This window comes from Adiantum capillus-veneris, chromosome 10, assembly GCF_014529385.1.
Source record: "Adiantum capillus-veneris isolate H3 chromosome 10, ASM1452938v2, whole genome shotgun sequence".
NCBI lineage: Eukaryota > Viridiplantae > Streptophyta > Polypodiopsida > Polypodiales > Pteridaceae > Adiantum > Adiantum capillus-veneris.
The window spans coordinates 137,853,459-137,870,586 of NC_140940.1; the positions used below are offsets into that span (position 1 = coordinate 137,853,459).

The window sequence follows — 17,128 nt, forward strand, 5'->3', positions numbered from 1 at the left end:
GACCCTCTAGCTAACATATTTAAGCATATCAGAGGGTTTTCTTAAACAAACCATCTAATGCAAGTAGCATGTAATTTAAATTTGTTAAAAAAGGACACTGAAAGTGTCCTGTTTTGGCACCAAACTAGTGTTAAGCCTTCTTACACATACACCCTCTACACACACTCTTCTCTCCATGAGTAACCATGGCCAAAACCATAATTGAGCTTGTCATTACGCTCTCCATCTTCTCTCCCCTAACATTCAAGATTTCCATAGCTTGAATCGCCCATATCTCCTTTCCTCCTCTCATTCCAAGTAATAAATTGGTGGTTTTCAAGAGAAGAAAAGAAGTAAAGAGAGCCGTCTACAACAAACATACTTCATCAAATACTCCCCACAATCAAGGAGAAGATTACCACATACACCGAGGTAAGGTTTTGCATATTGTCTTCATCAATTGAGTTATTTCTCATTCTAAATCAATTTATGCTTAAGCTCTTGAATTTCCTAAGAAATATTTCTCTTTGTTTGGAAGAATAAATTACAAAATAACCACGTTGCTAACCGACACTAATCCGATGTTATTTCAAGTTCCGTTCTCTAGGTTACTAAACTAATATGGTATAGAGAGAGTAGAAATCACTCTCTTTAACCATAGATAACTGAAGATCATACTTATATTTCAAGTTCCATTGTTTCAAGTTCTCTAGATTACCAGACTAATATGGCATAGAGAGAGTAGAAAGCACTCTCTTTAACCATAGGTGACTGGAGATCATACTTATATTTCAAGTTCCGTTGTTTCAAATTCTCTAAATTACCATACTAATATGGCATAGAGAGAGTATAAAACACTCACTTTAACCATAGGTGACTGGAGATCATACTTATATTTCAAGTTTGGTTGTCTCAAGTTCTCTAGATTACCAGACTAATATGGCCTAGAGAGAGTAGAAACCACTCTTTTTAACCATAGGTGGTTGGAGATCATACTTATATTTCAAGTTTCCTTGTTTCAAGTTCTCTATATTACCATACTAATATAGCAGAGAGAGAGTAGAAAGCGCTCTCTTTCCCAAAGGTGACTGGAGACCATAATAAAATAGCATACATGTTGGATGATGATTAATATATATGTACCCTTAAACCTTGTCAAAATATCTTTTTCTATTTTTAAGATGCATCAAATAATTGCCATATAATCACGGGTAATTAAGTATTAGAAATTTTTGGAGTTAACCATTCTATTCAAAGTGACATTATAATTTACTCTAAAAATAATGCTCTTATGAAAAGTTCACTAGTTTGTCTTTAAATTTAGAAAATATGATATTTCTTCTTTCAAAGAGAAAAAGAGCATGTGTATAAGATTTGTTTAGTGATACAAATAATTTAATACTACTTCTCTCAACGAGAGTTAAGTTTTGAAAGGTAGCTTTATCTAATCAAAGGAGTTTTTCCTTGGAAATGAGAATTTGCTTCCAACTAAGGTTATTACCCCCTCTTATTAATTGGAAAGTCCTGAAACCATAATCCTCTTCTAGCTACGTGATTAATCCTCTCCACAAAAACAAAGGTAAGCCTAAAGCCCATCGTTTAAGAGGACTTTTTAAGCTTTCATAACATGAACTTTTTTTTTACACAGGCATGCCCACTCCTAAGAATGTCGCATTTTCTTGTCTTACACTATCAATCTTCATAAAAAGAGTCTTGCTCATGCATAAGCACTCATCATCTCTTGCATAATCTATTAAAGAAAGTTTAAGATTATTTGCCTTAAGAATTGAAGTTTTGCAAGTATCAACAACTCAAGAAAGAGTCAATATAGAAAGCATATGCGTTGTTCATCTCAAGTTTGTTTACTTTCAAGTTTTCTTTGCGATTGGGAAGGGGGAGTAAGGGGATAGCTTCATGGAAGTGATGACCGTGTTGCTTGAATATAAAACTCCCCCGGACTCCATGGAGATGCCCTATGGATTGAAAATGATATAAAGAAAACCAATGGGACTTATCCAAGATAGGGTTAACTTGAAACTTAGGTCGAGAAAAAAACTCTAACTCTCAAGAGACTCGTTGTTTTTCTTTTTAACATGTTTGAGTAGACATTTAAAGGATATAGGAACCAAAGGATTTTAATGCAAAGAACCTAATCTAAATTTCACCTAGGACTAAGAATTTATCAAGAAGGTTGGAGGTGGATAGCCCCAGCATAACATAGAAGTTTACGTGTATAATTGTCTTCTACTGGTTGGTAAAAGGTCGACGCAAGTGTTTACTTGTGGGATACAATGGAAAATGTTTCTTTTCGGCTAGGACTAAGAACCGTTGGTCTATATTTTGAGCTCAGGATCATTAAATGTCCTGGAATTGGGAGTTAATGGGAGTGAATCCCGGTCGAGTAATAGGGATCTGCGAATACGTCTGGAAATCGGCCTAGTCCGGGTAGGCCTGATGCCGATGGGATAAGGACAGAAGGAAAGGATCCTGGGAATGGATCGGATAAGGAAGGGATTTGTGATTAATTAAAGAACACTTGTTTTCAAAATTATTTGGTAAAGATGAAACTTGGAAAGGCTAAGAACCTAAATTGACTATCCCGCACTCGTCCACATCAACCGGACAGTGCTCTACTTCTTGGACATTTTGTTAAAAGCAACCTACAGTAGATTGTTTTAAATCCTTTCCCAAACAAAAAAACCAAATGGAAATTGTGTGAAGACGTCGCCTCAACACGTGGCGGAGGAGAGAGAATACCTGAGTCCTGGGACGAGGATTGGGATATTCCTGGAACTCAAAGAGCTTAAAATTTTAGCCCTTCTAACACTCCCTTTCTCAAAATATCTAATTTCTTTCAAGCTGATTGATGTTTACCAAAAACTTTTTTAGGAACCAATGGAAAAAAGGAGAGATTTAAAAATCTTCCGGTTTTTATTGGTTTTTACATTGAAATCCTCAAAATTTAGCCGGTTTGCTTCAAGGCAGCCCTTAAAACTAACCAGGAATTTTCAGTTTTTGTCCTTCAAAAATACACTAAAGGCCAATTTTTTTGTGAACATTGAGACTGTTTCCCCCTTCAAGGTAGTAGCCTTACTCTCCTTTATTAGTGCCAAACCCTTCGAGCCCCTTCTGAGCGTGCTTGTTTCCAAAAAAAAATCCCCTCTCGGAGTTACGGCACCGTTATGTCCTTCACAACATAAGTTGTCTTCTTTTCACAAAAGCTGAGGTTAAAAATTTTAAGTACTTTAAAACGTTAGCCAATCACTAACGTGCTCGCTCAGGTCTTGTAAGACTTGCAATTATGGCGGAAAATAGTTAGTCGCATTCATAATTAATAGGAGGTGACCGTCTCTTGGTACGAGAGATTGACTCTCATTGAAATATGCAAAAGTGCTAGATTAAAACAGGATGAGAATTTGTACAATGTTTCTCCATTTATAGATGGAGTAGTGCATGTAAATGATGACAGTGGAAGATGCTAGTGCATCCACCTAGATGGGTGTGCATCAGGAGACAAGTGGCTACTCCAAGTGGCATGCAATTGAGGTGCTAGGTGTAGGCATGTTTCCCACAATGATGTGAGGAGCTTAGACTCAGCATGGTTCACACGTGGGTACGTTAGGGTTATCCGAATAGGTCTTGAATCTCAAAGAGTATGATCTCATGAACGAGTGCAAAACATGTCACGGAGCATCAATCACCAACAAGAAATATGAAGCTAAGCGGATACCTAGGCAAGCAGCAAAGTATTCACAACAATTTGGGTGAGCTCTCTAACAACAAGGAGATCAAAACTCTAGAAGGGAGCAATTCATAAAATATCCTTCAGGGCGTTAACACCATCCACACAAATGCTTGCATGATGCCAAAACATATACCCCATCATTACTTAACAGCTTTGCTCATCAGATCTAATCAAAGCCATTTCCTCATGGCAACGAATCCAAGCTCATAAAAGGAGCCATCAAGCATTTACACACGACCTCCAATGGTCTAGCCATGAAAGAAAGGTATGAAAAAGGTTCCAAAAAAAACTCCTAACATAGTTTGCAAACCCGTAGTCTGCTAGAGCATGCATTCTCAACAAGAACTTATTTAACGCTATATAATCTATAAAGAATAGCATTTCCTTATCACAAACACCCTCTTGGGTCGAATGGTCAAAGTGTATATGATCTACACATATTCTCTAAAAACATACATTCTCCTTGGTCTTGCTACGGTGCAAAACTATGTTGAGTCTATTGTGGTTGTGAGGGCGGTCCTCTCGAAGGTTTAGGGAAATCCCTCACCAGATGGCCCATCTCATGACATTCAAGGCACTAGTTCGGTCTACCCGTAACCAGATGCAAGTATAACACCCCTTTCCACTCAAAAGTGATAGTATTTGGAAACTCTGTGGAAGAGGTGGTAGCCACCTTCTTAGATGGCACAGATGTCAGGGTTTGAATTAAACACATAATGTTATGCCAAAAATAGAACCCATATGCCTTAACATGTTTGGCAACAAAAGCTGTGCAGGTAGCTCTGGAAAAGCAATTTTTACAGGGTACTTTTTGGAAGTGGCATTTGTCCTTGAAAGGACCTAATGTAAAATCCTTGTACAAAAAATAAGAAAAATCACATGTCCCTGGAGCCAAGGATAAGAAAAAAAATCAATGTGTCCCTGAAGCAAGAGGAGTGCGGCTAAGAGCCCTATAGGCAAGCTCTTGCAATGAGAAAGCACAATGAAAGTAGCTTTGTCCAATAGGGTAGTGTCCTCCATTGTGCCTTCATCTGAAGCAGCTGGACTTCACTTGAGCCCCCCAAATATAGAAGCATACAACTAGGTGGCCGAGGATGCCTCTTGAGAGCGAGCCTGAAGTCGGTCGCCAATTTTCTGTTGCAAATTATTCGAGATAATTGATGATGGCACCATATCAATCAAGAAGAGAGAACATGATATTACCAACCCACCTCAACCATCAATATATGAGAGTGTGTAAGTGATATGGGTGATGTGTGAGAAGGATTCTATGTGAATGTTTCTAGGAATGTGTGTGTAAGTCTACGTGTGTGTAGGTGTGGAGAGGATAATGAATGAGAGAGAGAGAAGTTTAGCAAAGCTACTTCCCACGGTGAGTATGCAACGTACGCTACAGCTCCTCCTCATCGTCAGGCAATTGATAGTACAATCCATCGATTTCATAGTCCCTTGGCTTTAGTCAGCTACTACAAGATACTTTTATCAGTCACATACTTAGCAGATTCTTTTAGGCTTATCACAGCTAGATAGGTTCATTTTCACTTCCTGATTAGAATCTTTATCCCATGATGTATCCTGTAGTATATTTTGGGATTTTTTCTCATTACCGCATTGCATATCTTTCACGGCTTTTTCTCATATCTCTTGTATATGGACGTATGGTTCATTTTATGTAATGAAAGGGTCTCAAAAGCCCTACTTGAGAGAGAGAGAGAGAGAGAGAGAGAGAGAGAGAGAGAGAGAGAGAGAGATGGTTCATTTTATGTGATGAAAGGGTCTCAAAAGCCCTACATGAGAGAGAGAGAGAGAGAGAGAGAGAGAGAGAGAGAGAGAGAGAGAAATGAAATGAAATGAAATGTTATATTAACGTCTTCAAAAGGGCAGAATGACCTATGAGACCAAACTGATACAAAAGTGGTGAATCTGTTACAATGTTTGGGTACCTTAGTACTAAAGTACTAAGTGTGAAAAGTGTGAAAGTAAATGTGAAAAAACTAAATACAAAGTATTAAATAAACTTCTTAGGAGCATTCTGGGTGTCTGGCTAGAATACTTCTAATCCTTTGTTGTAGTCTCCTCCGGTGAAGTGTGCTTCTACATCTTGGTCGTGGTCGTCTCGATTTCCTAAGCTCAATCGCTCTATCAATTAGGGTGCCTTTGGTATGAATGTGGGTACTCCTTTGTGTTGGCTGTTGGCCTCTTGCTTCCCCTTCCACTCCTGCTTCTCTCGATCCGAAGAAGTCTATGATCTGCCTCTGAGGCCGTAGTGCTCTTTGTCTTCTCATTAGATTATCCCTGTGCCGATGTAGTTCCAGTAGGTACAAGCGTAAGCATCTTTGATCTTGGTATTGCATGATTCTATCTAGAGGTCCAAAGCCTTCTTTAAAGAGGCAATGCAAACGCCCACGTATCTCATAGTATAATGTGCAGTGGCATATATAGTGTAATTCTGTCTCTGGCTCCATTCCACATAACTTGCAAATTCTGCTCTCAGGTGGGATTCCCCTAAATCTGCCAAATTCAATTCCCAACTGGTGTGAGGATGTACGAATCTGACCAACAGCACATCTCAAACCATGAGACAGGTGGGTATCCATGTAACTCGGGCGAATCACAAATCCATCTTCAGATAGTTGTAGGAAGTTTTCTTTGTAGTCGGCCATCTTCGTGCCCAATTCTTGTGTAGGGTCTACCCATGTCCTCTTAGTATCCAACTGTATAAGATCCTGTCAAATGATTTTATTAATCTCCTTTTGTGTAATTGCGAGTGATGGAGCCTCAAGAGAGTATTGGAAGGGGGGTAATCTTTCCATATTGAACCCGTGTCTCTGAAACCACGAGGACAGCATACCAGCATGATGTATCCCCTTTCATTGCCAATTGTCGAGAGGATTCGAGGGCCAGTCTAGTATATCGGCCATTATTTGTATCCCACAAACCATGTATAAAGGACACTGATCTGGTAAGAGCTTCAATTTCTATCGGAGGGGCCGCTAGTTCCGCTCGGGTAATCGCGTGTGGTACGGAGGCCTTGGCTCTAATCATTCGGGAAATCATAGATACCAAAGGTCTCTCCATTGACTTCCAATTATCCTGATCCACAAATGGTCCCCAAATCTGGACCCCATAAAGCATAGCCGAAGCCACCACAGTATCGAAGAGCCAAAGTTTTGTTCGTGGTTCCTAAAACTGCACTTGTGAACACATCCTCTCCAACCCTCCCCGGGCTGCAAAGGCTCTGGATAATCTAGCATCCGCTGCTTTCTTAAGAGTAAACTTCGGTCCTGCAAATACCACCCCAAGGTATGTGTATGCATCTGTGTACTCTACTGTATCCTTGCCATATGCAAATGTAGGTGCGGATCTCCTAACCCACTGCGGTGTGGTGTTAAACACCATAACTTTGGTTTTACCCAAGTTTACCGACAGTCCACTGTCCTCCGCGAATTTATGTAATGCATCTAGCTGCCTCTGCATTCCATCTGGTGATTCTGCTATCAATACAATATCATCTGCATACAACAACAAAGGGATCCATGACCCTGCAAGTTGAGCACCTCTGTTACCTTCTCTATCAATGTAATCTAATACCTCATCTATGTACATACCAAATAAAGTAGGGGACAATGGGCATCCCTGCTTTACTCCAACGGTGGAATGAACAATGTCAAAATCTCGAGTACGTACATAACCAGTTACTGACCCGTATAAGGCCATGATCCCCCAAATAATCTCTTTGGGGACCCCTAACTCTTGCATCCTACGCATCAATCTGGCCCTTGGTACTGTATCAAAAGCTTTCCGGAAATCCACAAAGCAACAATACATCCTTCTCCCGTTTGCTCTTCCTTCCTCAATAATGGCTCTGAGCGTAAGAATATGATCTAAAGTGGAATAACCCCTTCTGAATCCAGCTTGTCCTGTTGCCCTTATGCCCCCATTCTCTGCCCATCTACTCAATTTTTGTTCAAGAATGGATGCGTACAGTCGGGTCAAAGTGTGACCTACCATAATGGTGCGGTAGTTCCCGGGTATCATAGGATCCCCTGACTTGAAAATAGGTACGATAGTAGATAATTTCCAAGATTCAGGTAATCCTTCACATGACCCGATTAAACAGACGAGCAAGGACTTCTGAAAGTAGATCCCTGGCATGGATCAGATGTTCTGCTACTAAACCATCATGATCATATGCTCTTCTTGTCTTCATCTTATCAATGGCTTTTTCCACCATTTCCGTAGTAAAGAAAGTACTAGTAGCAGGGCATGGCTCTAGCGGATCTGGTAATGGAGGCTGTCCACATACCATATATAATGATGTTACATATTGACCCCATATCTCAGGAGAAGTAATCGTCGGAGGCGGTGAGTGCTCGTGAAATAAGCGCCAGGTCTCATGTGAGTCCTGACTCAAGAAGAGCTCATATAAATCCTTCTCCAGTTTGGCTAAAAATGCCCTTTTCTTGTGACGTACTATACGCCGAAGAGAAATCCGAGACTGCTTATATGTGATGATCCCAAGTGTAAGCTCTTTCTGGACCTGGGTTCTCGTCTCTCTGCATTCCTCGTCATACCAACTGTTTTGAGGCATGTTCCCAGATCCTCTCTTCTGATCAGGTTGAGTATGTGGGTATGCCTCTTGTGCTGCTCCATGTAGTATCTCTGTTAATTGAGAAGTAATCTCCTCTACAGTATATACTGGCTCGGCTACCCACATCCTATTATAGATCTTTTCCACATAGACTGAATCAATCTCTGGCATGAAAGTATATCTTGTGTGTGTCTTCTTCCTTTGTGCTTGAGAGGCATTGTATTGGAAGGAGATTGATAGGGTCAAGAGAGCATGATCCACTGCAATCCCAACCGGTCTTGGTCCCACCTTAAAGTCCTCGATACTAGAAATAAAGCTTGGTGAATTCATGACATAATCCACTGTACTGGCCCCATGCCTGTGCGGGAAGCATGTGAATCCCCCAGATAAAGGGAAATTCTCTAGACCATTAAGTATGGCCAAACCATGTATAGTTGCCATCTCCATGAGATGTCTCCCATATTCAGTGTGTTTTTTATCCTTTGAGTTTCTAGTAAGCCCCTTCTGTGATAAATCCACTTCTCTGAGCATTTCCTCAGAAGTATCATAGAATACTGCTTGAGAGTTGGCCGTTCTGGCATTAAAGTCTCCTAAGAGAACGATGTCTCCATCTCTAGAGAACTCCCATATATCATTATTCAGTATGGAGAAAGGGGATTGTCCTTTAGGTGAGGAGTAGACTGAGGTACTCGGAGGGAAGTAGCATATAGCGATATATAGAAATCTACCTGTCTCGGCTCTCATTCTCACCCACATTTACCTTGCTTGCTCATCTTTCCTGATAATCTGTAGTAGTGGTTTCAGCTCCTCCTTAAATAAGACTGCTACTCCTCCTGAACCCCGGCAACTCTGTAGAGATCTCTTGTCTGGTCGACGAGCTATTTCCCATAAATAACCCTTCACATGTGGCATACGCTGTCCCGGTATCTGGTGTGTCTCTGAGTAGAAAACTATGTCTCTATCCCTAAAGCTGTCTTCAAAGGCACCTACATCTAGCCTATATGATCCATTACAATTCCACGCCGCTATCCGGAGTGTCGCCCCATAGGTCTCGTAGCGTCATACTGAGCGCTTTTCCAAAACCACTACTTTCCCTCCTCTATAAAAGGTGATTTTCCCCTTTTCTCTTGTTGCCCTGATCTCTGGTATCAACTCTTGCATGTGTGTCACTTGTGCCAATGTAAGGTCATCCCCCAGAAAAATACCAGTTTTCTTAAGAGTGCCTCTTTTTTAGAAATTCTTTCCTTATTTCTATATTCGGGAATCGGAGAATAAGTGCCCTATCCTTTACGTTTCCCTTCTCATCGATTCCTTTCTTGCCCACTCTCCATGCACTTGTGTGAGTAGGCTCTGTGATGCCCATGAGAGAGAGAGAGAGAGAGAGAGAGAGAGAGAGAGAGAGAGAGATTTGCACACTCATTTAAGTTATTTGCCTTCAATAAACTCCCTGTGTTTTTCTTTCAAAAATTGAACCAATTTCATTTCCACGTCCAAATCTTTCTTGATAGTCTTATCCCCTTCATTTGTCACCACAATGACCATCTCATCTCTTGTTGTAAGCTCATTGGCAACCACTGCATGAACATTATACTTGTGTAGGGCATCCTTTGCCTTCTTCACCAATATCGTTGGATCTGTTTCAAGCTACAAATCAACAAAGGAGAATCTCGTAAGCATCCAAGGTTTAACAAGTATCTCAATAGTGAAATTTAATAATAATCTATAGGTTTTTTGGGAGAGATCGATGAAGGAATCTACCCTGTCTAATGACATGGTAGAAAGGATGCCATGGAACAAAGAATACAAAGGTTTTTTCTATAAGAAAGTATCATGTACCAAATGTGAAGGGAAAGCTGTGAGAGAACTTGTCGAAAAACACCAAAAGTGAAGAGGATGCTCAAAGCATAGGATTTCTGTTGTTCTAGTGCACAAATGAATATTACCTTCTTTTGAAACTGGATATGCTAGTCCTTGGTTTAAAGATAACCTTTTCTCTTTTACCTTACCTATTTCAAAGGCCTCACCTATTTCAAATGCTTTTTATTTAATGCATTGGTATAGTACTTATCCTAAAAAATTGTGTCATCCATGGAATGTTATCTAAGAAACAATTTGAGAGACTTTTGGAAAGTGATAAATTATCTACTATTACCTTAAAAGAAACACAAAAAGCTGAAGGAGCCCATTGCTTTCTCAACGCCTTAATCATTTTTGGCACTAATGCAAGTTGTATTGTTATTGGTCCTGCTCCTGACTGGATTTTGTGTACATCCTATCATGCTCATCATTAACATCATTAATGTACATCAAAATTGCATATGACTAAAGAAATGCGTTTTGCGTTTACCATGACGTCCCAAGGAACATAAAAGTCTGCAACTGCGGCGGCAAGATAGAACATTGCTCTCTTCTCAAGACAATTCATGCTTCTCGCAATCAGACATAACAACTGTTTCACAGCAATAAGACATTACACTCGTATCATGAAGAGAAGTATATCTTTAAGGTGAAGCCAGTTTCTTTGAATACATTTTTGCTCTTGATTTTCAACTAATTTTTATCTTCTATGCTTGTTGACACAAAAAGCACATCCTTGACCTAGATGGAACAACTCCATACCATCTCTCAGGGCATCCTATGACTTATGTGGCAAGTACAAATTTTTACTTTGTGTTAACACATACAACCTACATGCGGAGCCAAAAAGTGAAGGGATTTCTATTCCATAGGGTAAAAGCACCAGGTTAAGGACATTGAAATTGTCCACTCGAATTCAGGAGCTCTGCTGCAAATTTTTGATCGCAGAATGGCGCAGCCTGTTGCTAAGGAGATGGACTACTTGCAAAAGAAGCGCTCACAGAGCCGTCTGAGATTTCAAGCATCGCGAAGGAGATTACAGAATCGTACTACAAAAAAAAATGCCCCTATAGTAGGAAGCACCTTGGGTGGGAAAGCAGACAGAGAAAGCGAAAGGCTCGATCTCTTGCATCAGTCAATTGCAGCGACACACATTACTGCAATCTGTCCAACTACCCAAGTGGGCTCGTCCTGTCACTGGTTTTGCCTTGTAATAATTTATTGGCCCAGGTTCGACCTTATTTCAGGAGTAACAAAGATAGCCTCTCCATTTGTACATTAGTCCATCCTCTCACAAATCAGGAAAGGAGACTTCACCCAAGTCAAAGCAGTTGGATCAATTGAGAAGCAGACAATATATCTGAGAGGCTCAACACAGCATCCCAATGCCCTTCCAGAACATGAGAGGTCATTTCTATGTGACCTGCCTTACAAGCTTGACCCTCACAAGGGTATTTTTATTGGCCCATCTTAATGTAAACAAGCCTGAAGGTCGGTCAGCTGCCTAGAACCTTGCAGCATGAAGGCAGCCAGATATTGAAAATTTTGTTTCTATGTTTTTTTCTGCGGGGCAGGGGATTTAACGTGGCATGTTGATGTGGAAGGTAGCAATGACATGGCAGTGACATGGTAGAGCAATACGGTGCTAACATGGCCATAAGGCTTCTATGGTCCCCTATTGCTTTATCTTTCTATCTGTGGCTTTTGCGCTATTCCTACAAGCTATAACAGCGAGGTCGCAATGCCAATTGTAGCACACAACCAGAGACAAGCCTCTTAGTGTCAGGGTGCTAATTTTTCTCAGCATACAAGTGCACCTTGGGTGATACAATAAAGAAATACCGCCAAGGACGCCTATTCCAGGGGCCAATCTATCTACTACTATATTAAAATGACAGGGGTGGCCTTCCATGTGGCTGCAAAGGCCCACAACCACGGGAGGATGGCCCTCACCCCCCACCCCCCCTCTTTCTATTTGCTTGCTGTCTCAGCGCCACCGTGGTCTCCTCGATGGCACCAGCATAGCAGCCTCGAGCTGCGGGATTCAATCACTGGGAGTCCACGTGGCACTGCAAGTACGGGACTCAAGCTGCCCAGCAGCTTCGAGATGAGCTTCTTCTCCACGTCAATATAAATAACCCTCACCCACTGTCCGAAGCCGGTCTAAGCGCACCCTCACCCGCTGCCCGACATGTCAGCTGGCAGGCCCGCCTGTTGTTGTAAGGGCACCTGTATTGCGCCAACTAGCATTGGCTGCTCTCTCTCAAAACCTTTGGAGTCCTGTGGCTGTATATTGGCCACGCTGAACACGATGCATGAGAAGGCGTCCGGATGCCTGTGGCTTCGCTAGCAGCCCCACCTCAGCGGCCCAAAGATGCTTACTTACCCAGAATTGGCCGAGGATCCTCACCCGCAGCTAGAGGACACTGAACACTCAGTTCCCGCAGGCAGAAGGCATTCACGTCTGCTTTGAGCAAGGACAGGCCAGGTTCAGGCATTCTAACTTTATTCTGCAAGTTTAGGCAGTTGAAATGTGTTGTCTCTAAGGTTTTTTCGAGCCGGAGGCCCCATCCTCAGTTGAGCACCTCAACCTAAGACATGGTTAACCAACCGCAGTAGCTCTCTGGCACTGATCCGCAGCCCAAGAACAATGCCCGCACCCCAAGAGCAGCCCTTGACCTCCGATGAGAGGGATCAACACGTTGAATTTTCAAATCTTCATGAGTTCTAACTTCTCTGTTTCTCTCTCTGCGACATTACAATTGCAATTCTCGAGTATGTTGTGAGCTTACCATTCCAGCTTGCCACAATCTCTTGTGAGTTTGTCACCCATGCATATATATATATGCACAAAGGTGTTGTCTGTGCCCTCTTACCTAGCAAACCAAGCTTGCCTCAGGCGATCAGGAAGAACATGCCCCTGGTGCAGGGAACGAATGGACACGCTTGAACAATATGAGGGCCAGCAGATGCAGGAGTCAAGGCTGGCATACATCTGTGGTGACAGGTGAGTACGGGGGCAGACACCAACCTCGCTTTCTGGCCACCAACCTCAAGTTCCGATCAGCTAGAGAGAAATGAAATGAAATGAAATATTATATTAACGTCTTCTAGAGGCCAAAATGACCGAAGAGTAATGGTGAATCTGAGACAAAGTCTGGATAAAGGAAAGAAACTAAACTAAACAAGAACACTAATAGAGCTGTTAAAGGTGGGTAGCATGAGCCTGAGGGGTACAAATACAAAAAGTGGGTAGGTATCTCAAAATACACATGATAGATACGTTTGTATCAAAAATTCGGTGATAGCTTGCATCGGTGGCTACATGATTGTGCCGATGGCCTCCCTGGTGAAAGTCCACGCAGGGCATCTCCTATGACTCTCCAATATGAATCTGATTCTATGCTGCAATGTCCCCCTCTTCTTGGACCTCCTGGATCTCCCTAGCTCTGTTGTTTGATCACTTAGAACAACTCTCCTAGTGATATGCCATGTATCTCCTCCTCTTTGGCTGCTCTCGTCTCTGCTCACTCTCTGCATGAAAGAACATTGAGATCCGTCTCTAGGTGTGTCTCTTGGTCTATAGGTCTCTCTCTCAGTGACCTTGCTCGATGCCGCTGAATCTCAAGTAGATAGAGTCTCAAACATCTCTGATCCTGCTATCTCATAACTCTAGATAGAGGTCCAAAACCCTCTTTAAAGAGGAAGTAAAAGCGGCCACGTGTCTCATATGTAGTGGAGCTCTGTCTTTGGCTCTCCCTGACACAGCTGGCAGAACCTGGCCTCGCCTGAGGTCTCTCGAAATCAGCCAGTTTCAATCTTCGACTGGTGTGAAGATATGCGAATCTATCAAATGCACATTGTAAGCCATGGGGCACCTGAGTGTTCATGTAGGTAGGCCTAGATAAGAACCCATCCTCTATGAGCCAGAGAAAATGCTCTCTATATGTACATCATCTTTGTGCCCAGCTCCTATATATGTTGTATCCATGTCTGTGGGTATCCAACTGAAACAACTCCTGTCCTATAAGTCTAGTAACGTCCCTCCGTGTCACAAAGAGAGAGGGTGCATTCATAGAATACTAAAAGCGGGGGAACCTGTCCATAGAGAAGCCATGAAGCTCAAACCATGTTGCCATCTGTGCATACCAACATGATGTATCTCCCTATGATGTCAAGTGCCATGAGGACTCCAGAGCCACTCGAGAATAATGATCTTGTGGGAGCTCCCATAAGCTGTGTATAAATGTCACTGATCTCGTAAGAGCCTCCACCACTAGAGGAGGGGTAGCCAGCTCTGCTCTGATGATCGCATGAGCCTTAGCCTTGATCATCTTGGAGATCATAGAGATAAGTGGCCTCTCCATGCCTCGCCACACATCTGTATGTCCATCTTGACGACTATGATGATCTATTGATCATCCCCATATTTGCACTCCATATAACATAGTTGAGGCAACCAGAGTACCAAAAAGCCATAGTTTGGTGTGAAATTGAACCTGTGAGCATATCCTCTCCAATTCTCCCAAAGCTGAGTGTGCTCTAGTCAATCTAGTCTCTGCCACTCTCTTCATGGAGAAAGTCGGGCCATTAAAAACCACCCAAGGTAAGTGTACATGTGTGTATAATCCACTTGCTCCTGAGCTCTGCTCTGATGATCGAATGAGCCTTAGCCTTGATCATCTTGGAGATCATGGAGATAAGTGGCCTCTCCATGCCTCGCCACACATCTGTATGTCCATCTTAACGACTATGATGATCTATTGATCATCCCTATATTTGCACTCCATATAACATACATAGTTGAGGCAACCAGAGTACCAAAAAGCCATAGTTTGGCGTGAAATTGAAACTGTGAGCATATCCTCTCCAACTCTCCCAAAACTGAGTGTGCTCTAGTCAATCTAGTCTCTGCCGCTCTCTTCATGGAGAAAGTCGGGCCATTAAAAACCACCCAAGGTAAGTATACATGTGTGTATACTCCACTTGCTCCTGTCCATAGGTAAAAGAGGGTGCTAATCGCCTGACCCACTGCTCTGTAGTGTGAATACCATGGCCTTGGTCTTCCAAAGGTTAATTCTGTATCCAGGTAAAAATGTCAGCAAAGTCGGGATCTGTGGCGTACTGGTCAACCATATCCTCGAAGCTTTGGTGATGAATTGTGGAAATAGCCACAACCAAGGGCTTCCGTGACAATGCATCTACTGCTAAGTTCTTCTGTCCTTGATCATGGATAATCTAGAAGTGAAACTGTGACACGATGTTAGCCCATCACATTTGCTTTTTTGAAAGCTGCTTCTGTGACAAGAAGTACTAGCAATACCGGAGAACAGTAAAGTGACGTGCTAGGTTGGATGAGACCCTTTTCTAGAAGTTCTTTTACTTGCTTCATTTTGGGTTTGGCTAACTCGATAGGGTGGCCGGTTCGGTGGTGTACTTCTAGGAATCAATTCAATCGTATGGTCCTCAGGACAAGGTGGAGGTAGCTCGCCTGATAGGCCTTCAAAGAAACAATCAACTTGTGTGAGCTCTTCTCCCGACCTTGAGGCAGCTTGTTTCCAAGTACACGTTCTCCTTTTAGCTGCCAGAGGCACCGAGGCTTTGGCTACAGCGGTAGGCTTTTCCTTTCCATAGTGTGGCAAGGATCACACAAAGTGGACTGCACACAGTCCTTGGCTGGCTTCAAGTCTAGGCTTTAGAGTTCTCACACCACACAAGGGACTTGGGGTTAACAGATTTCATTCAGACACTTTGGCCGCTAGCCAATTTTAGTGTGACGCCACCGAATGCAGCTGGATGTAGGCACATTGTGGTTCAACAGCATGCATGCTTTGTGCGACCCCCAAATAGCTTATCCTTGTCTCGATCTAACCATACAGTTGGGGGCGTGAATCTATCTCAGATAGATCGTTTTTATGCGAGTGACCACATGGCACATCTGTGACATGGGAGGATCTGTATGTTAGTGCCATGTTGCGCATCCCCAAGAGGATTCTAATGGATTCAGAGCTCAGAGAGCAGGTGGTGGTGCTTTGGACAGAGAGTTCGGGCACTCAAGGCACCCCTGCTAGTAGAGTGGCCACTGGACTTGTCAAGCTTAGTCGCTTCTTCCTCCAAGAGTCTGCAACTCGCTTGCCTCCAGCCAAGGAGGAGAAGTGTCTCCAATGGGGCATTGCTTTCTTATAACGATGTAGGAGTGCCACCCTGACAATCCTTGGTTGGAGGAGCGGATGGAGCAAGCTCAACAGGAGTTGATCACCATTGAGGAGCGGTGTCATGAGTTTGCCTTCTATCGTCAGGCATCTCATTGCACTCGTTACTAGTGAATTCTTTGAGAGTGTGGGTCCTCACCATGTGCGCACCAGTGTTTGTCAGTTGAGGAGACCTAATGGGTCAGTTGCTACGGAGCCTGAGAATATGCGTGCGGTTGTTCTCAGCTGAGCTACGGTCAGAGTGCCAAGAGGCATGTAGAGAGCAAGTTTGCCTTGCCTAGTTACTAAGGAGATACATCAGAGACTAGAAATGCCTCTCCAGCTGGAGGAGCTCCACGAGGCCTCAGGGCACTCCGGGATAGCTACCCGAGGAGGATGATTTGACTCCCAGCTTCTTCTTGGAGTATTGGGAGTTGCTTGGTCCGGATCTTTGTAGCGCTTACCAGCACATTCTGTACACAGGTGAGATGCCTAACAGCATAAGTGAGGGTCTGATACACCTTATCCCAAAGGAAGGAGGCTCCTTGGATGAGATACGGTAGTGGCGGTCCATCACCATTCTCAACTCAACCTACAAATCTTAGCAAAGGCTTTGAGTTTGCGAATTCAGCCGCTACTTGAGAGCATCATACATGAGACACAGACAGGTTGTGTCAGAAAGCACAGTATCCTTGACAACATCTTTACCTTTTGGAGGCGTATGTCCTCGCATGTCTCCGAGGAGAGGATCTTGTGATACTACTT

The 17,128-nt window shown here is 42.8% G+C and overlaps 1 protein-coding gene across 1 annotated transcript in view; it reads right to left on the bottom strand.

Moving 5' to 3' along the window:
- Positions 1–9,713: 9,713 nt before the first annotated feature.
- LOC147449722 (phosphopantothenate--cysteine ligase 2-like) overlaps positions 9,714–17,128 on the bottom strand; it is an 85,763-nt gene continuing 78,348 nt past the window's right edge. The window contains exons 8-10 of the mRNA XM_086522072.1: positions 10,663–10,764; positions 10,468–10,587; positions 9,714–9,959 (exon numbers count right to left, since the gene is read on the bottom strand). Coding sequence (XP_086378198.1) covers positions 9,741–9,959; positions 10,468–10,587; positions 10,663–10,764 — 441 coding nt within the window. The 3' untranslated portion in view covers positions 9,714–9,740. The remainder of the gene's footprint in view (positions 9,960–10,467; positions 10,588–10,662; positions 10,765–17,128) is intronic.